Source organism: Leuciscus leuciscus, assembly GCF_965113295.1.
Source record: "Leuciscus leuciscus genome assembly, chromosome: 13".
Classification (NCBI taxonomy): Eukaryota; Metazoa; Chordata; class Actinopteri; order Cypriniformes; family Leuciscidae; genus Leuciscus; species Leuciscus leuciscus.
Window position 1 is genome coordinate 2,531,307 of NC_138737.1, and position 21,453 is coordinate 2,552,759.

At 37.7% G+C, this 21,453-nt stretch overlaps 2 protein-coding genes and 1 long non-coding RNA gene across 4 annotated transcripts in view; 1 reads left to right on the top strand and 2 right to left on the bottom strand.

Moving 5' to 3' along the window:
• The window catches only part of LOC309513263, a 61,067-nt gene that overhangs the window by 28,779 nt on the left and 10,835 nt on the right, over window positions 1-21,453 (bottom strand). The window lies entirely within an intron of this gene.
• Window positions 10-8,275, bottom strand: prrt1b (proline rich transmembrane protein 1B). The gene is made up of 4 exons (XM_082187904.1): window positions 8,144-8,275; window positions 4,050-4,627; window positions 2,013-2,141; window positions 10-1,919 (listed from the first exon to the last, which is right to left on the bottom strand). The coding sequence occupies exons 1-4, from the start codon at window positions 8,151-8,153 to the stop codon at window positions 1,773-1,775; spliced, it is 864 nt and encodes a 287-aa protein (XP_082044030.1). The 5' UTR covers window positions 8,154-8,275; the 3' UTR covers window positions 10-1,772.
• The window catches only part of crb2b (crumbs cell polarity complex component 2b), a 47,749-nt gene continuing 34,404 nt past the window's right edge, over window positions 8,109-21,453 (top strand). Inside the window, exons 1-3 of one of the 2 annotated variants that reach the window (XM_082187828.1) lie at window positions 8,109-8,228; window positions 17,990-18,119; window positions 19,290-19,391. In XM_082187828.1, coding sequence (XP_082043954.1) covers window positions 18,071-18,119; window positions 19,290-19,391 — 151 coding nt within the window. In that variant the 5' untranslated portion in view covers window positions 8,109-8,228; window positions 17,990-18,070. The remainder of the gene's footprint in view (window positions 8,229-17,989; window positions 18,120-19,289; window positions 19,392-21,453) is intronic. The other variant, XM_082187829.1, reaches the window with a different exon arrangement.

Below are 21,453 nucleotides of genomic sequence, written 5' to 3' on the forward strand. Positions count from 1 at the left end.
GTCTTCATGTAATAAAGTCAACAAAGGCACAAGGTTTATTACCAGTGACAGGAAGGTGTTTCATTTCCGATTCTAGGAAGAAATGATATATTCAGAGTTGGTTGCTTTAAGACCTTGGAATGTAAATACAAACTCTATCAATGATTTGCTTCTGAAACTTGAAATGCTACAGTATAATACACTTTGATACAATGAAGTCAAGGTTAAATCTGTTTACAATGCAAGACTTCAGTGTTTAAATCTCACACAACAGGGGAAATCACTTCTATATACAGGAGATTCAGTTTTCTGTGTCAAACGTTTGGACGCCGTTTTCAGATGCACTTCATTAGTGTTATTTCAGCGTTTTAATGACGTGATTATTACTATTTTCCACATTTGAGAATAATAGTATAGAATGAGAAGTGACACACGTGTTCAACTTCTCCATGCTGTAAAACTAGTTTCTTCTCCTCTGATACACTACCGTTCAAAAGCTTGGGAGCAGGAAGATATTTTAAAATAAATTTATACTTTTATCCAGCAAGAATGCATCAAAACATTTATTGGGCCCTATCTTGCACCCAGCGCAATTGACTTTGTACACCGACGCATGTATCATTCCTATTTTGCACCCGCGCAAAGCGGACTTTTCCCTCCACAGACGCACGTCGGTAAACTAGGAAATGAACTTGCGCTCCCGCGGGCGGTTCAGCGCAAAGAGGAGGCGTGTTCCGGCGCAAACGTTCCCTGGTGCTATTTTGCAGTTCGAGAAAACGTTGCGCATGTTATTCATATGCTATTTTAAGGGCGCATGCTTGGCCATAATCAATGTAGCGTGTGCACAACGCACATACACTTTGATTCTCTCATCTACACACAGACGCAGCAGTTCTCATTTTTAGAAAACCATACATTATTACAAGGAAAAATATTAACACACGAGGGAAATCATTGTTGTGTCCATGAAGATGTGAAAAAATAGGCATAAATCTAGCTTACACATTTACCCAAATTATTATACGTCTGTTTAACCGAAGCTAATTTGTGTGTGTTTCTCCATCCCCAATGTCACTTCTCTGTGTTTTACGGCCCTGACGAGAACGTCGGTCTCCTCGGCTGTGAACCGCTCCTGGCGTGCGTCTGGCAAATCCGCCGTTACAATAGCAATCCGCCATGGAACAAGCGCGCCTGCTCTTAAAGGGAATGTGAGATGACGCTCTGATTGGTTTATTTCACGTTACGCCCAAACCACACCTATGAATAATGAAGCTACTTCAGACCAACACATTTTAGATTTGCGTCGGGCGCAAGAGTCATTTTATCTTAGCCCGAGACCCGCCCACAAAGTTACTTGCGTTTTGCACTTGATACTTGCGTTTCAGATCGTTCAAATAGGGCCCATAATGTTACAAACTTTTCTATTTCAAATAAATACTGTTCTTTTGAACCCTGAAAAACTAAATATGAAGCAACATTGATAATAATCATAACTGTTTCTTGAGCAGCAAATCATCATATCAGAATGATTTCTGAAGGATCATGTGACACTGAAGACTGGAGTAATGATGCTGAAAATTCAGCTTTGAAATTACATTTTAAAATATATTCACATAGAAAACAGTTATTTTGAATTGTAATAATATTTCACTGTTTTTACTGTATTTTTGATCAGATAAACACAGGCTCGGTGAGCAGAACGAGACTTCTTTCAAAAACACCACAAATTCTTACCAACTCCAAACTTTTGAACGGTGGATTATGTAAATAAATGTTTTATCTGTCAATAGTTTCTATGCACAAAGAACTATCACCACATAAATAATCCAGCCCACAAAAACAAATATGCCGAACATCAAACTGAACATGACGAGCAGACGAGCCTTCTGGGACGTTTTCTCAGCTTCACGGACATCACCCCTGGCCAGCGCGGCACGCGTCTGCAGAGAGGTCAGAGGTCAGGATTCATGAATATGGTGTTTGTGTGTGTGTGTGTGTTTGTACTCATCATGCAGTGTGTTTCAGGTGCTGACCTCATACGAGTACATGACCGCGACGAGGCCGCTCATGATGCAGCAGAAGATGGTCACCAGCAGAGACTCCACCAGGTAATCTTTGGGTACGGGCGGCTGCTCCTCTCCCAGCGCCGGCCCGTTCATGTACTGAAATACATCCACGAATAAACAATCACTAGACCTGAGGCTCCAGACCTAATCATTAGTCATTTGGATTGATGCGTTTTATCCAAAGTGACTCATGGTTTACTTATAACCAAGAATAACCTGAATTGGTAACACTTTACAATCAGGTTCATTAGTTAACATTAGTTAACTACCTTAGTTAAAGTGTTAGTTCAGCCAAAAATGGCAATTCTGTCAATAATTACTCTCCCTCATGTTGTTCAACCCCGTAAGACTTTCGTTCATCTTCGGAACACAAATTAAGATATTTTTGATGTAATCTGAGAGCTGTCTCACTCCTCCATAGGCTTCTCTGTTATTGAAACTTGCCGGTCCAGAAAGTTAGTAAAGACAATGTTCAAAATAGTCCAAGTGACTACAGTGGCTCAACCTTAAGTTTATCAAGCGACGAGAACACTTTTTGTGCGCAAAAACAAACAAAAATAACGAGTGAGTTCATGTAACAGCGCAGCGCTTCTGGGTTGTACGCCAGAACACAGGCTCACTATTGGCCGGCATCACACGCATCACACACATGACCAGCGTCAGCCAAAAGTGAGCCTACGTTCTTACGTGAACTCACTCAGAGGCCCACACAGAAGAAAATCGTCACTATTTTGGGGTTTTTTTTGCGCAAAAAAAGTGTTCTCGTCGCTTGATAAACTTAAGGTCGAGCCACTGTAGTCACTTGGACTATTTTGAACATTGTCCTTACTAACTTTCCTTGCTGGCAAGTTTCAATAACAGATAAGCCTATGGAGGAGTGAGCCAGCTCTCAGATTACATCAAAAATATCTTAATTTGTGTTCTGAAGATGAATGAAAGTCTTACGGGGTTGGAACAACATGAGGGTGAGTAATTACTGACAGAATTCTCATTTTTGGGTGAACTAACCCTTTAACATGAACTAAGAATGAACAGTACTTCAGCATTTATTAATCTTGGTTAATATTAATTTCAACATTTACTAATACGTTATTAAAAGCAAAGGTTGTATTTGTTAACATTAGTTAATGCACTGTGAACTAACATGAACAAACAATGAACAGCTGTAACTAACATTTAACAAAGATTAATAAATACTGTAACAAATGTATTGATCATAGTTAGTTCATGCTAGTTAATACATTAGCTAATGTTAACTAATGAACCTTATGGTAAAGTGTTACACCTGATTTTAAAGATTTTGTTCAAAGAGACAACGGTAGCACTTTACTATAAGCTCCATTATTGAAATCAACATTAAGTAAGATTAATAAATGCTTTAGATGGATTTTTATTATTAGTTCATGTTAACAAATGGAACGTTACTGTTAAATGTAACCTACAGGTGAAACTCGAAAAATTTTAATATCGTGCAAAAGTTCATGTATTTCAGTAATTCAGCTTAAAATGTGAAATTAATATATTGTATAGACTCATTGCATGCAAAGTGAGATATTTCAAGCCTTTATTTGTTATAATTTTGATGATTATGGCTTACAGCTTATGCAACCCTAAATTCAAAATCTCAGATTTTATTTTAATTTTCATAAACTGTAAGCCATAATCATCAAAATGTTAGTCATGATGGTTTTAAATCGCTTGAAATATGATTGGAATCACTTAAAAAAAGGAAAATATAGTTTAGTGCAACGTGTGCAGCACAAGTCCACTGTATATCGGCTACATAAAGTTATAATGAAAACATTATAATTGTGTGTTTGGGAAATGGTTTTTAATGGTGAGACTTGTGTTTGTAATCAGGCTCTCAAAAATTACATAACATTTTTTGATTGAGGTTTATCGGCCAATATATCGGTTATCGGCTTTCAAATATAAAGAATTATCGGTTATCGGTATCAGACAAAATGTGCATCCCTAGAGTTTGGAGATAAAGCGTGATCTTACTATAGTGTAGGACGGGTATGTGGCGGGCGGGAGGAAGGAGGGCTGGTAGAAAGCCGGTGGATTGGCTCCCGGTTGACATGTGATGACGGGCTGGTTGGGGTAATGCGTCACCGGGGAGGGGAACATGAGGTAGGCTGTTTTCGGATCCGGCGGGGTGTATGGAGGCGGTGAGATGCTGGACGTTGGACCGTCTCCTCCAGGAGGCCCCGGGACTCCCTCCATGGTCCCCCTGTCCAGTGTGTACACGGGGTGGAGTGTGTGTGTGCTGTCCGTGTCGAACGCTGGGTTCAGGGTCCGGTTGCTGTCCGTCTCGTACGCCAGATGGGCCGTTTGGTTGCTGTCGGTGTCGTACGCGGGGGGTCCCGTCTGGATGCTGTCTCCGTCGGTCACCGGGTGTCCCGTCTGGATGCTGTCCGTGTCGTTTGTCGGGCCGGCGGTGAGGATGCTGATCGAGTCGTATGCAGGAACGCTGGGAAGGATCGTGGGCTCTCGCTGTGTGGATGAATCAGGAGTTTCTTGGAGCCCAGGAGGCCTTTGATGAAGCCGTCGTGGATCATCGGGGAAGTTCGGAGGAGTGGCTGATGAACGAAAGAGGTTAAATGTGATGTTATTTTCAGACTTACTTTATATTACACCACTGTTCAAAAGGTGACCATCACTCTTCAGTGTCACATGATCCTTCAGAAATCATTCTGATTTGCTACTCAAAATATTTTGTTGAAAATTTCAATTGTTAAAGCTGCCGTCGGCAAGTCTGGCAGATTGGGTCGATTAGCCAAAATTTTGAATGTTTACAACTCTCATGCCCCTCCCCACTACCAGCGAGCACCCTCCCATCGAGGTCGTGCTCGTCAGTGCGTCACTAGCCGCGTTTCCATTACAGATTTGCGCAAATGTTTTGCGCTATTATCTAAATATCGATAAAAAACTATTGCGAAATGACGGCGTTTCCATTAACCGATGTTATGCGACTAAAACGTCTTTTTTTCTCTCGCGATAAGTCATTCCAAAAATCACGGCAATGGACGTTGGTTATAATATCACAGCCACCGCATTAGATTTTATTATTATTATTAATGGAAGGAGACGTGGCGTGTTATCCAAGCATTAATGGCAGGGAAAGACCCCCGAACGACACATATAAGGAGTTTCTGGGTGTTTCGCCCTCATTTCTGCTCCGATTGTGGCATTTCTTTGAGATTTAGAATCCAGTATTCCTATAGGCTAATTATTGTTTATTTTATGAATTTAATAAATAATTCTGTCTCGTGTTCTGTCCAAATGATCCATGTAGGCAACTTTTGTGTCTATTTGTTTTTCCTTTTTTAACCCCTAATTGAAAAACGAAAAATGAACGGTTGTTGTCTTCTTAAAACAAGTTGAACACCAACATTTTAATTTGAACTGGCTACACACAACTGCTGTGCTTTATTTATGACTTTTTGCCCCTTTATTAAACATTTAAAATATTCACAAATTATTAAATTATTAAATTATAAAAAACATGTCGATTTTACTGGTTTTCTAAGGCCAAATTAGAAACTGGAATTGATGTATTTCCCGCAGTGCTGAATGAGAAGAGCCATTAATATAATTAATAAACTATTGTTTTCTAAGTGTCGGCTAAAATCACATCTCCATCTCCGCTGTTATCAGATGCGCTTTTAGAAAGAAATGCAACTTTCATACGGATTAGCCTACATAATCAGAAGGTATTAGCTTTCGATTCGAATTTGTTCGTTTTAAAGTGGACATTTCAAGCTTTAGCCTACACAGGCTATATTTTGTTTCAGTTCTCGCGCCCCAGTTTACGGAGATCATGTGCGTCTGATTGTTTCTTTTATTTTACAAAAGCACAGCATTTTCTTGTTATTGTGAGTTTACACAAATAAAAGTGGTTGAGAATAATGTATTATTATTTTCTGTCTGACCAGAAATGATAGAGTATAAGTTGTTTCCACTGTTGATTGGAAAATGCAAGTGTTTGTGGCCGCGCCTCCGTGTCATGCAGTGCGCGCTCCACACTCAGCTTTGTTCCTTTTTTGCATAAAAGCCTCTTCTAAATATAGCCTATTAAATGTTATAATAAAATAATATAAAATTATTATTATTTGCGTAGCTATACATGGACTTCAAACACACTGCGTCTTCTAAGTCAGGTGACTGTAAATGCGCAAAAACTGTTTCCATTGCAGTTTTGCGAAATATTCATTTTTCGAATTGCCTGAAAAACCACCTCATGAGAGCGTAAAAACTTTTTTGCGATAAATGGGAGTTTTTGCGAAATTGACGTGTTTCCATTAAGCGTATTTTCAATTCGCAATTTCAATTTGCGCAATTTGAAGGGTAATGGAAACGCGGCTACTGTGCGTGTGTACCTGATTTTCTGTGAACGCGTCCGTCTCTTCAGCATCTATCAACACCATGGACTCGGAGGTAGGCTGCCCTGGCTAATCTATCCATAGATAGTAATAACCGAGGAATTGGAAGCTTGTTAGTAGATTTTCTCTCCGCCATCACGCTTCATGCAATCTCCAGGCGAACTTCAGGCGTGGCGTGTGCATGTGATATTAACGTGCGCGAGTGAGGGGGGATCTGTGGTGGCGTGTGCACGACCTGTGATTGACAGTCAGATCTCACACCCCCCTGCGCTGATTGGACCAGATGAAGCGGGAGCGCTGGATTTTTGCAAAACAAATAACACACTCCAGGTGGAGTTAGAAGCTCGGGTTTTTTTTCTAAAACCACCTTATTTATGTTGTTCTGTCTGATTATAGTGTCGATTACACTGAATATGATCAAAAAAATGTTGCCGACGGCAGCTTTAACATTATTAGTTAACATGAACTAACAATGCACAATACTTCTACAGCATTAATTAATCTTAGTCAATGGTAATTTCAACATTTACTAATACATTTTCTAAAATTCAAAGTTATATTTGTTAACGGTTAACATGAAAAAACAATGAATTGTAAGAATTTTACTTAGTAATATTAACAAAGATTAATAAATGCTTAAATATATTGCTCATTATTTCATGTTTGCTAATGTGGGTGGAGTCAGGCTCTGACCAGGGGTTTAGTTACCCTTTAACTGCTGTTAACAAACAAGGCCTTATTGTAAAGTAATACCCCCCCATTTGTTATTATTAATGTTGAAAACAGTTTCATATTTTGGTGGAATCTGTGATAAATGTTTGTTATTTTTCAGGATTCTTTGATGAATCAAAAGTTCAAAAGAACAGCATTTATTTGAAATGGAAATCTTTTGTAACATTATAAATGCCTTTATTGTGACTTTTGATCATTTTAATGTGTCATTGATGAATAAAAGTATTAATTGCTTTTTTTTTTTAAAGACTGACCTAAAACTTTCAACGACCGCAACGTATCAAATTCTGCCTCAATGAAAGTTTGAGGAATGCACGAGTGCTTTGGCCGTTTTCTTTAGACAATACACAAATCTAGTTGCTCTTGTCTTTTAGTTCAGGTGTTACACACACGACCTGTAATCTTCCACCTGAGAGTTACTTGAAACGTCAGTCTGGTGGAGAAACCTTCACCTCAAAACAGCCCCTGAATTATTCAGCGCTGACACACAAGCCCCTTTAAACCCTCAGAAATGGAAATGTTTGATCAGGTGACCCGTTTGTGTTCTTCAGATGAAGAACGGTTTCATTGAGCTTGTTAGTTAGTGTGACGCTCTTCTTCTCGGCTAGTTAATAAGTTAATGCACTGTGAGCTGACTTTAACAATGAGCAATTGTATTTTTTATAATCTAACATTAACTAATGCTGTAATAACATAGTGCTCATTGTTAATGTTAACTAATGCATTAACTAAAGGTTTACCCAACATTTAGATTGTTTGTAGGTTTTCTTTAATATTTTTTTTGGTTCATAAAATGATCTCTTGATCTCTTATCAAACTCTTGTTTTCCGTTTAGTCTGTGTGTGTTTTATAAACAGATTTACACAACTAACGCTCTTGGACGCTCTCCAGCCTCGCCGTGTTCTGATGTGACGATGAACAGAAGTTTCCAGAAGTCTGATCTGGACTGAAAGTGTAAATGATAAAGTGTAATGATTTTACCTGTGTCCATCAGCGACGGTCAGAGCTCATCGAGAAGCAGAATAATCCTGTGGGAAATATCCAGCGGGAGTGTGTGGATGTTCAGGTGAGATGTGTGAAGTAGCTGTGTGTGTGTGTGTGTGTGTGTGTGTGTGTCTCTCTCTCTCTCTCTCTCTCTCTCTCTCTCTCTCTCTCTCTCCCTCTCTCTCTCTCTCTCTCTCTCTCTCTCTGAACAGTATCATGTTTGTTTAATAATTGACGACTGATGCTGTGTGCTTGTGTGTTTGCACGTGTGTTTATGAGTGTCCTTGTGAGCATACCTGCACGTGTTGGTCTGTTATTATAGACACATGTGTCATGCATAAAATATATAATGATATAAATAATAATAATGTACATATTATAAATATCTAACATATATATATATATATATACACTACCGGTCAAAAGTTTTAGATCGGTAAGATTTTTAATGTTTTTAAAAGAAGTCTCTTCTGCTCACTAAGGCTGCATTTATTTGATTAAAAATACAAACAAAATACAAAAAAAAAAAAATACAAACAAAAGTAATATTGTGAAATATTATTACAATTTAAAACAGCTGTTTTCTATGTGAATATATAGTTAACTGTAATTTATTCCTGTGATCAAAGCTGAATTTTCAGCATCATTACTCCAGTCTTCAGTGTCACATGATCCTTCAGAAATCACTCTAATATGATGATTTGATGCTCAAGAAACATTTATGATTATTATCAATGTTGAAAACAGTTTTTTAAATTTTTATGTCATGATGCTATGATGAATAGAAAGTTCAAAAGAACAGCATTTCTCTGAAATCTAAAGCTTTTGTAACATTAAACACTACCGTTCAAAAGTTTGGGGTCAGTAAGAATTTTAATTTTATTTTTGGGGGAAATAAATAAAATAAATCAATACTTTTATTCATCAAGGATGAGTTAAACTGATCAAAAGTTACAGTAAAGACATTTATAATGTTAGAAAATATTCTATTTTAAATAAATGCTGTTCTTTTGAACTTTCTAATCATCAAAGAATTTTGAAATAAAATTGTACACAACTGTTTTCAACATTGAAAATAATAATGAATGTTTCTTGAGCATCAAATCATCATATTAGAATGATTTCTGAAGGATCATGTGACACTGAAGACTGGAGTAATGATGCTGAAAATTCAGCTTTGATCACAGGAATAAATTACAGTTTAAAATATATTCCAATAGAAAACAGCTATTTTAAATTGTCATAATATTTCACAATAATACTGTTTTTTTTTATTATTGTTTTTTATCAAATAAATGCAGCCTTGGTGAGCAGAAGAGACTTCTTTACCGATCTTAAAAGCTTTTTAAAAAATCTTACCAATCTAAAGCTTTGACCAGTAGTGTATACATACACACACACATACATACATAAATTAGGAGAAAGATTTAGGAGAATATTTATTTCACCCTTCAAGTGATTGTTAGAAAACTGACCTTGATATACGTAAGATCTACACTAGAGTATAAAGTCAGATACAGTGGTCATTTACATTAATTGCTTGCTTTACAACCAAACACCCACAAGTGCTTTAGTGCAGTTTGTGCTGTGACTGACAGTCACCAACAGAGGGCGCTAGTAGTGGACAGATTAATGCTACAGGTATACAATAATACACATGGTTTGATAAGAGTCGGAGTGCATGATATGAGGTCACTGTCTGTGGATACAAGGCAGCATGAAGGTTTGGCTAAAGATTTGTTTTCCACAGTGGAAAGAAAGTCGAATGCTTTCAGAACAACATGAGGGTCAGTGAATGACAGACTATCCAGTTAAGTAAAAAAAAAAAAAAGGTTTTAAAGTGGATTATGTTCAAAAATATTCTTTACTGAATAAAAGTACGAATAAAAAACAGCGTCAAGTGATTATTTTAGTCTAACTCCAGTCTAGCGCTTTTAACAGTTTCAAAGCAGCTTCATTGTAATAAACGGGAAGATAACAGTGTTTGTTTTGAAAAATTCATCAATTATGAAACAAATTCAGCTGTAAGGTACATCAACAGAAGATAAGTGTCATTATTCAGCTCACTTTAGTTCAGTATTTGTTTCAATTCAGTTGCAAAGTTAGTCTTTATCCAGCAGCTCAACTGCAGTTCTCATCCAATATAGTGTCATTATAGTGTCTAATTGATAATATTACTGAAGATTAATTGTCATTTAAATCCCTTTGCACCTTCAGAGCTCTGTGAGAATCATGACATCACTTTTTATTGCCCTTTTTATTTTTTTATAAATTATGGATTATTTGAAAGTTTAAGCACTCGAAATTCATCCTATGAAACGTTTTTGAAATTGTACATGGAAATTGTCCGTTTTTGTGATATCACTCTTAGAAAAAAGGTTCCACGGGGTTCTATATAGAACCTAAGGGTTCTTGATTCCGTTTTAAAGGGATACTTCACCTCTGGAAAGATGAATGTGTATTTAAAATAGGTCATTTATGTAGAAGAAATGTGAAATTATTTTTGAATTTGGAGCTTTCTAGACTGAGAAAAGCCAGAAAATGTATTTTTGGCTTATGTGGATGAAAGACAACAACTCCCAGAATGCACTTGCTTCGCTGCCCTAGGAGGCCAGCCACTCCCAAGCCGCGCCTACCAGTTAGAGAGCGCAGTTGAAAACAACAAGGCTACTAGTGAGACTCTGACGCATATGAATCACTCATCCGTCCATAAGGCTAGCTACCACCGGAGCTTGAAATTCATTTCACACAAAATGTCTAACGTTAGTTAGTTGGCGAACTCATTAATGAATTACTCCTCATTTGTATTTCTTTCGAAGTGGTGAATTATTGCATGGTTACGTTACCGGGATGTTCAGTCAGATGCGGTGCGAAACTAGGATGGTTCACAACACAAACGTCCGTGTCCTCGTCTGATTCAGAGATTTCGTCCAGGAGAAATTGGCATCGTTTAAATGCTTTGCAGCAGACGGACTCTATCTCTGTGTTCGTAGCGGTTCGTAGTTGCATAGTGAGATCACCGGCGCCACCAGTCCGCCCCCAGCTCGAGCCAGTCTGGGCTTCTCGTCCGCGACAGGCAGGTCTTCTGCCTCGGCTGCTCTTCGCTATGCGGCTTGTAAAGGTAGCCACAAACACCTGATTCGAGCATCAGACTTCCGAAATCCTCTTCTTCTACATCATATTGAGTAACGTTACCCTCCGCTATTGTCATATCTTCACAGCTTGCTCCACAGTGCCTGTTAGCTTAGCTTCCAAACAAGATGGAGGATATTGCTTTTAGTTTCAGAAAGTGAAGTCCCACCCACTGATCTGTAATAGGCCTGTAGCGTGAGCGGGTCCCGCCCCCTGGAATAATGAGGAGCTAGTGTTTGTAGTCTCTACACTTTTCAATGAAATGTGACTTCCTGCTTATTATGACGCAAAATGATGATTTTTACGTCATAATAAGCAGGAAGTAAAACACTTAAATCCTTATTTCTCCCATCTCAGGGAAAAATTAATGAAAAATCCACGTTTATTATAATATATGACTGGGTTTCTAACAATACAAAGCTTAATGCAAATGGGTGAAGTGTCCCTTTAAAGGGATAGTTCACCCAAAAATGAAATTCTGTCATCATTTACTCCCTCAAGTTGTTCCTGACGACACGCTGGAACAACAAACACAAAGTGTGGCGTACTAATCTCAGGTACTGTTTATGTGCTTTATTTAATGTTTAAAGCGTGTCATGTGACTTTGAATATCATTTAGTGCTCCAGCTTTGCTGCTGTAAAAGCAACAATGGATAATTCACCTCAGATCTACAAATGGACCAAGAACGTTCAAACTGTGAACAAACAAGTGTATTCTTTGACAAAGATTGTTTTAGTAACTCAGCCTATGTATTTTAATAATGTTTAAATGGTGTAATATTTGTGAATTTGATTATGTTGCTACTTATCCATTGTCTTGCGAGTGCCGTCAAGATTACTCTCTGGTGCCGTGCACTCGCCGCGAGACTCCGCCCACACGCTGTTCTGATTGGCTGTGGATTTTTATTGATTTTTACGCATTTCGCAGTCGTGTCGCGTCTAGTGTGGACAGACAAATTATTTGTCGCTGGAATTTTAATCGCATCGCGTCTGGTTAGGACACGGTGTAATGACTTTATTACTTAATGACTATTTTGAAGAATATGTGTAATTAAACATGTGATAGTCCCCATTGACTATTCTATAGAAGTCTATGGGGTCCGCCAACTGTTAAGTTGTAAACATTCTTCAAAATATCTTCTTTTGTGTTCAGCTGAAGAAACAAATTCATAAAGGTTTGAAACAGCTTGAGGGAGTAAATGATTAACTTTGGGTGAACTGTCCCTTTACAGGATCCGAGTGTGTAAGAACACAAGCTCTTCAGAAGCTGATGTCCTCTGATCTCCAGGTTTCTGTGTCCGTATCAAACACCACCTGACTCAGAGATGATTAAACCACTACTACAGCGTATGATCTCTAAACACTCACCGTGACACATCATGAGTCAGGTCAGCTCCTCGTTTTAGCTTGAAAATCACACACAATCTCCATCTCTATGAAACTGCTGTTCATTATGAACGGATGATTCGGCTCCTTTATGTTGCTTTTTGAGTTAATCAGATTATGCCAGTAAAACCTCTTTTTGTGGACTTCTTCACAACAACCAAAGCCTATAAGCAGATTCATTCATTTCCCCTGAACTTTACTGTAAAAATACAGTCGCAACATTTAGGTTTAACGAATTGAACTTAAATTTACAGTGAAACTATATATATATATATATATATATTAACTGATTCATGTTATGCCTACCGTAGAACTAAAATCTGTTTTTCACCTTTATAATGTGCTGAAAACCACCATAATAACACATGTGGTAAAGAGCAAGTCACATGATGAATCAAAGTAGCTGTTTTCATAAGCTGAGATTAATATTAATATTAATATGTAGAAGGTGCAGTGTCATAAACACAAAACACCATCATGGGAACAAACACTGCAAAATGATGGTCTTTCTCAGAGTTTTTCTCTTGTTTCAATATCTAAACATTGTTAAATCAAGATGGATTTACTGGAGAAGCAAAAGGACTGAAGATATTAAGTCTTGTTTACTGAGAGAAATGTGTCAAAATGAAGTGAGTTTTTGCTTAAAACAAGATTTATTTATTTTTGCCAATGGGGTCAAAAATAAACTTAATTCAGAGGCTAAACTGTGTACTTTTCTGACCCCATTGGCAGATATTTGTTCATGTTTTAAGCACGAACTCACTTCATTTCGATTTTTTTCTTCTTCCAGAAAATACAACATGCTTCTCCAGTAAATGTATTTTGATTTAAGAATATTTAGATATTTGTACTGAAATATAAGACAAAAATACTGAATAAGAAAATCTTTTTTTGCAGTGCATGACACCAAAATAATGCAAAAAGCATTCAAGATGTTACATAAAACCCTACTGACATGAAAAAATACATCTAAAATTATAAATGAATTATAAGACGGCTTGTTCTTTTTCTGTACATTTAACAGTATTTTATTGAAACGTCTTATTAGTTTGTTTTTCACTTAATATAGTGACCCAATTAACAGGTTTTCACTGCATTGCTGCAGTCTTTCACTGCTGAAGGCACATGTGCATTGGCTGTTTTACCTCATATGTTGATGCATTAGATGCAAACGTTGAGTTTGACATCACGTCTCAGGCAGTGATTCTGCTGTGTGATCCACAAACGCTTTATAATATAAGGAGTTGGAGTGCAAAGCTCCAGAGATGATTAATGAGGTGAAAGATCCCTGCTGGAATTCCTTCAGAGTGACGTTCATGTGGGATGAGATTGTGTCGTTACATTCGGAGGTTAACAAACATCATCAGTCTGTGAGCAGGAGAGCGGATAAGAGAGAGTTTTCATGTTTCATTGTTGCGTTGTTCTGGCCACAGATATTTGGGAGTATGTTTTGCAAAACGAAAAAATAGTTCAGTCTTTACATAAGAATCTGAACCTTATTATAAAGTCTTACAGAGGAAATCTATTGAAATAGTCACTTATAAATAGAAATATAATGACATATTTTAGCCAAAATATATAATTATATTCAAAAAGTTTATAGTCTTCTTTGTTAACCACTGAAACTGATTGAGTCTCTGCTATACTTTAAAATTTTCACATTTTTACTTTCCATTTAATTATTTGTCAAATTAACTAGTAATTTCTGAGTGAGAATTGTTTCACAGGAAATTTTTCTTTCAGTGTATAAAGTGCATATCTTTTTACGATGATCTCTGAGACGCTGTATGATTTTATTCATGTCTCAAACCTTTATAAAATCATGTTTAGCCATATAAAACTGCTGGATCAAGCCTTTAAATGATCAGCATGATCTGATAAACCTGTCACACTCGATCTCCAAACTCTTTTATCCAGTAAAAGTCTTACAGTAACTGTACAAACATCATCCCTCAGCTCGAGCTTCACAAGTCTTTCTGCTGAGAAATCTGCACTGATTTATAAACGTAAGAATAACTTTAGTAATATTTCAAGATGAACACTCACTGGACTGAAGAAGCTCCGGTTTACTTGATTATCCAGACATACATTTTTAGAAAAATCATGCAGATGAAATATGATCATGCGGCTTTATTTGTTCATCTATTAATCATCGTTGCATTGCATTGCATTATATGTTTTAAAACTACAGAGATTTGATCATAAAACTAAGCATTTAAATATCTTACTAAGACATTATTAGCAGATATAGAGTAACGACTGATATTTATATGCATTTTATATAAGAAGTCTGTTATACTGAGATAAAGATCTCAGTGATTTACATTACAAGCATCAGAATTTCATCGCCGTATAAATATCAGTGTAACGATCGCCAGTGAGAGTGATAACCAGAGGCACTCCAACCCATCCAATCACCACACAGCCACAAACTACATTTCCCATAATCCTTTGCCCAGACTAATCAGCCATGATCACATTCACCTGTGTGTCATTACCTTGTTCAGCTTACCTTATATAAGCCTGGTTTTCACAATCATTCCCTGCGAAGTCTTGTTTAGTGTCTCTACTGCAATTCCGAGCCTTCTCTGTTCGTCCCGTGTTCGTCCCGTGTTCGTCCCGTGTTCGTCCCGTGTTCGTCCCGTGTTCGTCCCGTGTTCGTCCCGTGTTCGTCCCGTGTTCGTCCCGTGTTCGTCCCGTGTTCGTCCCGTGTTCGTCCCGTGTTCGTCCCGTGTTCGTCCCGTGTTCGTCCCGTGTTCGTCCCGTGTTCGTCCCGTGTTCGTCCCGTGTTCGTCCCGTGTTCTTGGTTTTTGCTAGTGATGGGAAGTTTGGATCATTTTACTGACTCTCTTGTTCGATCTCGTTCATCAAAATGAACAAATCTTTTTTCGAGTCGTTTCGTTCATTAAGTGGCTTTAAATGTTATACATTTAACTGCCAAATTCCCCGAACACATCCACCTGCGCGATCTTGATCATATTCTGATTTAAGAAATCATTATTATGCAGTCAAAAATAATTTACAGGGGGCATAAATAATTACTTTACCATCTTTCGTTCTTTTGAGTCTTTCATTCATTTGTCACGTGACAGACGCAATGAACAGTATTCATTCATTCACAGGATCATTCATGAAAGACCCATCACTAATCTTTGCCCGTTTCTTGGATTCCTCTTTTTGTTTGTTTGTTTGTTTGTTTGGACTGCTTACTTTGTGTTTATGACCTCTTGACTGTTATCTGTATAAAGTCTTTGGATTACCCTTTCAAATAAAACTGCATTTAGATCCTCAACCTGTTGTGTCTCAGAGCAGTTCGTGACAATCAGCATCTGCACCAAATTTCATATTTTTGCTCAGTTTGAGCCTCTGAAGAAACTTTAGCTGTTTTCCCACTATAACATACTGTAAAGGCCTGCTGTTAAATATAATGCTGAACAAAATCATATGAAAACTTAAAGGGGTGGTATAATGCCCTTTTCACAAGATGTAAAATAAGTCTCTGATGTCCCCAGAGTGTGTGTGTGTGAAGTTTTAGCTCAAAATACCCCACAGATATGTTTATATAGCATGTTAAAGTTGTCACTTTTTGAGGGTGAGCAAAAACACACCGTTTTGTGTCTGTCCCTTTAAATGCAAATGAGCTGCTGCTCCCGGCACAGGGGGCGGAGCTTCAACAGCTCGCACTCACACAGACATGCACTGAACATTTCAAAAACTTTTAGCCTTTTATGTTCAAACCAGAGTCAGACAATGATGGAGAGACTCAAGAAGAAGTGACAACATGTAGAAGCAACAGGACGTTTCTGAATGGTTAGTTGATGAATTTATGTGTAGTTATCTTCTAGTCATTGATTAGCATATTCTGTCTTGATAATCTATAAATCGTGTTCAGGGGTGGAGTTTATGTAAATTTTAGGGTTGGTGATGTCACTAACCCGGGAGGAATGTGGTGTAGTCTCTACCAGCCGTTTGTTGTAGTCCTTAAAAAGCGATTTCTTTAAATGCAAATATCTCCCTTTACTTTGAACTTTGAGTGTCGTAACTTTGCAGATGTTGTTTATGATCAAACAGCAACATTACACACTAACTAAAGTTAGAAAAGTCAAATCATAATCAACCACCCCTTTAAAATATATATTGTCTAAAGGTTCAAACTGTTCCATAAAAAAAAAAAGAAGACATTATTTCATATGTCAGGCTTTACAAGGTTATAGATTAGATGAGCTGAAAGATGTCTAATTCTGTCAAATGTGAAGAAGAGGATGATAAAATCCTGACGGCTCAATCGCAGTCTTTCTGTGGTCACTCCTAACGGTGATCCGGTCAAGTGTGTGTGTGTGTGTGTGTGTGTGTGTGTGTTTTCACTCATCTTCATTATCTGCTGACTGCTGTTTTATCCTTTAATTAAAGTTCATGCTGTAATAATACTGATATTAGTCAGATGTAGAGCTGAGTGAGATGGGGATTCTTCCAACACACGTCATCCTGCCAGTCACACAGGACTGCTTCCTTAAAGCAGCCTTAATATTCTTATAGATATTCTATTAAATGATATTTAATCATTTAAAGGGATAGTTCACCCAAAAATGAAAATTCTGTCATCATTTACTCACCCTCAAGTTGTTTCAAACCTGTATGAATTTCTTTTTTCTGCTGAACACAAAAGAAGATATTTTGAAAAAATGTGGGTAACCAGACAGTTGATGGGCCCCAATGACTTCCATAGTAGGAAAAAAAAATACTATGGAAGTCAATGGGGTCCATCAACTGTTTGATTACAGACATTTTTCAAAATATCTTCTTTTGTGTTCAGCAGAAAAAAGAAATTCATACAAGTTTGAAACAACTTGAGGGTGAGTAAATGATGACAGAATTTTCATTTTTGGGTGAACTATCCCTTTAATGTTCCCCATATATAATGTTATATAATACAGCATTATTGCAGCTTCAAAGAAAGTGGACTGGGGAGAAAGTCACAGTTTTCATGAATCAGATTTTTTGCTCATGTGACTCGTATCTGTTTGTTTATTATTATTTTTTTCATAACACACACAAACCACATGGAATCTGATCTTTTCGATTCTGATGTGTTCCAGTTCCATATGTCAGAGACAGGTCTGATGTTTTGCAATGCGACCTCAGTCTTATAGGACTCATAATTCAACATTCATAATTCATATGGTTTTTATTCTGTATATGAACAAACATTGGATCCATTTTACAACTTTTCAAGCCGGTTGTTTTGAAGTGAAACACCTTACACAAGAATGTGTTGTAAAGCTCTTAATCTCCCTCATTTGAATAAAATGTCTGGAACTTTTCCAGGCCGTTTAGACGGATCCTGGAGAGGAAAACCCCGCTGGGATTAATGTGTGTCCCGTCAGGAATGCAGACTGGAGCTGTTGAATGAAGATACCTGTGTTTACACATCAGCAGAAGTCGTTCATGAACCAGTGTGAGTGTTTATGAGATCAGATCTGTATTAATGTCAGAGCCGATCAGAGTAAAGACAGCTGACAGCAGCCGTGATCACAATCATGTGCACAATATATATTCCATCATATATATATTTGTTTATGCTGTTAAACTATATTTTAAATGTATGTGAAAATATTAATAAAAGTTTAAAATAATATATATTTTTTTGTCACATGACTATATTGCTAGCATGTTAACTGAGTGGAGATACGTGGTTTATCTAGGAGATAAAGATATAAAAAATACATTATTTTACATGTTAAAATGTGTTTGTTTTTTTACTCTTAACCAGGGATATTAAAGTTACGGTAATACTAAGTTTTTACTTAAAAGAATATACACATACTGTATATATACACTGATTATTTTGTTTAAATTGATTGAAATAACTAAAACTGAAATAAATTAAAAATAAAACATTAAAGTAACAACAAAAAACTTAATATTAAAATAAAAAACTAATTCAAAATATTAATAGCGTCTTAATGATAGCAACGCTGCTCTTAATATTTGAGATTTTGGCTCAAAAGTTTACTTAATCTAAAACTACTTTAAGCAACTTTTTCTGTTTATTGTTATTATTATGCATGCAGTTTTGTTATTATGCATGCGTCTTTCATGCATTTCATATTGAGAGACGAAATAATGATTTAAAAGAAATTGTGAACAATTGCAACGTTCTCTTTCTCTCTCTCTTTCTTCCCATTTCTGTCAGGTTTAACAGCGGATTTAGCTTAAACTAACACTCATTTGTTATGAAGGTCATGTAAAAGTGGTCAGAGGTAATGGCCATCTGCTCCTAGAGAGAGAGAGAGAGAGAGAGAGAGAGAGAGAGAGAGAGAGAGAGAGAGAGAGAGAGGAGTTCTAAAGTGACAATCATAGTGAGAGAGAGAGAGAGAGAGAGAGAGAGAGACAGAGGAGAGGAGCGAGCAGGATAAAGGATAAACATCCACGCCGTGTTTTCCATCATCCCGCAGAGAGAGAGAGAGAGAGAGAGAGAGAGAGAGAGAGAGAGAGAGAGAGAGAGAGAGAGAGAGAGAGAGTGAGCGAGTGAAGGAGTTGAACTGAACGAGACTCAGAGAACACACAGATCTTCCCTCAGGATGAAAACACGATGATCTGGGAATATTTCCACACGTGTCCGCAGGTTTAGAGGCTGGAAGTCGAGCATCACTTCAGGACATGGAGTTTGGACGGATTTATGTACGATATAAAAAAGCAGTCCTGCTGTCGTTCATGTTCAAGCTGGGTAAGAGACACGTCTTATGATTATGAGTTCATATTTGACTTATTTCTAAAGCGCATTTGAGATAGATTTATAAAAAAAAATCTCAAAAAGTGACAGACTGAAGACATTTATAATGTTTCAGAAGATGTATATTTCAAATAAATGCTGTTCTTTTGAACTTTCTATCTAAAAAAAAAGATTATTTTTTTTTATCATGGTTTCCACAAAATATGAAGCAGCACAACACTGATAATAATCATAACAGTTTCTTGAGCATCAAATCACCATATTAGTGATTTCTGAAGGATCATGTGACACTGAAGACTGGAGTAATGATGCTGAAAATCCAGCTTTCATCAGGGAAATAAATTACATTTTAACATATATTCACATAGAAATTTGTATCAACTTTCCCCCGAACTTTTGTACAGTAGAATAGAGTTCATAGTAGAAAACAGTTCATGTATAACATGTCCATAACATTTTTATATAGAAGAATTAAACAAATATAGCAATAAATATTGAATAGCATGTCACACTACAGGACACCGTTGTGACACACATTATTATATTATTATTAGACTTTATATATAGCCTGTGTTTTGTTTGGATTCTCTAAAGCCTGTAATTAAAGGATTCAATGCAACAAGTGTCTCAGTGAAGAGTTCTGCATTATGAGGCTGAGCATCTGCAGTTGACAGGTTGTTTTGTCCTGTAAGCAGATGCGTTTACTGAGTGTGTGTGTGTGTGTGTGTGTGTGTGTGAGAGAGAGAGAGAGTAGTGGCACCATCTGCGGTGGGGTGTCCTAAGAGAAGAGGTGCAGTAATTGGGAATTAGCGCATGTAGAGGACGAGTGCAGCCAGCTGGCCGTCAGATCCTTCAGAATGAGAGAGAATCAGAAACACACACACACACACACACACACACACACACACACACACACACACACACACACACACACACACACACACTGCGCTCAAACACACACTCCTTCAGCTGCTGCTGGGCTCCTGAGGGGGAAACTAGCATGACAACATGAGTTTGGGTGTAAACTCGAATGCATCCTTTAGTTGGAGTCAATGTAAAGCTGCGCGACTAATCGTTAAAAGATTGTGATCTCGATTCAAAAACTCATACGATCTTATTACTAAATGACAATGATGAAAGAGATCGTTCACTCAAAAATTAATATTCTGTCATCATTTGCTCAACTTTTGAAAGTAACTTGGTGCTTCAAATAACTTTTTCGCAGGTGTTGCCAGGATTTTGCTTTTCAGTTACTAGGGTGTTCTGGGTTGTTGATAGGGCATTGCTAAGTGTTTTGGTTGGTTGGTAGGGTGTTGCTAGGTGATTTATAGGTGTTGATGTTGATTGATAGGGTGTTGATAGGCTGTTTCTAAGATGCTGTGGTTGGTTGCTATAGGGCAGTGCTTGGTGGTTTATAGGGTGTTGTTAGTGGTTGCTTGGGCATTGCTAGGCTGTTTCTAGGGTGTTGTGGGTGTTTGGTTGCTTGGGCGTTGCTAAGTGATTGTTGATTTCTAGGGCATTGCTAGGGTGTTTCTAGGTTGTTGTGCGTGGTTGCTAGGGCACATTGCTAGGCTGTTTCTAGGTTGTTGTGGATGATTACTAGGGCATTGCTTGGTGGTTTCTAGGGTGTTGTTGGTGGTTGCTAGGGCATTGTTAGGCTGTTTCTAGGGTGTTGTGGTTGGTTGCTAGGGCATTGTTAGGCTGTTTCTAGAGTGTTGTGGGTGGTTGCTAGGGCATTGCTAGGCTGTTTCTAGGATGTTGTGGATGATTGCTTGGGGATTGCTTGGTGGTTTATAGGGTGTTGTTGGTGGTTGCTAGGGTGTCGTTAGGCTGTTTCTAAGATGCTGTGGTTGGTTGCTATAGGGCAGTGCTTGGTGGTTTATAGGGTGTTGTTAGTGGTTGCTTGGGCATTGCTAGGCTGTTTCTAGGGTGTTGTGGGTGTTTGGTTGCTTGGGCGTTGCTAAGTGATTGTTGATTTCTAGGGCATTGCTAGGGTGTTTCTAGGTTGTTGTGCGTGGTTGCTAGGGCACATTGCTAGGCTGTTTCTAGGTTGTTG

What these genes read in the sequence shown, in the direction of transcription:
- prrt1b (XM_082187904.1), bottom strand. An exon ending in CATACCCGTCCTACACTATA is followed by an intron (nt 2,142 to 4,049) that starts GTAAGATCACGC and finishes GATGTATTTCAG; the next exon opens with TACATGAACGGGCCGGCGCT. An exon ending in CGGTCATGTACTCGTATGAG is followed by an intron (nt 1,920 to 2,012) that starts GTCAGCACCTGA and finishes ACCTCTCTGCAG; the next exon opens with ACGCGTGCCGCGCTGGCCAG.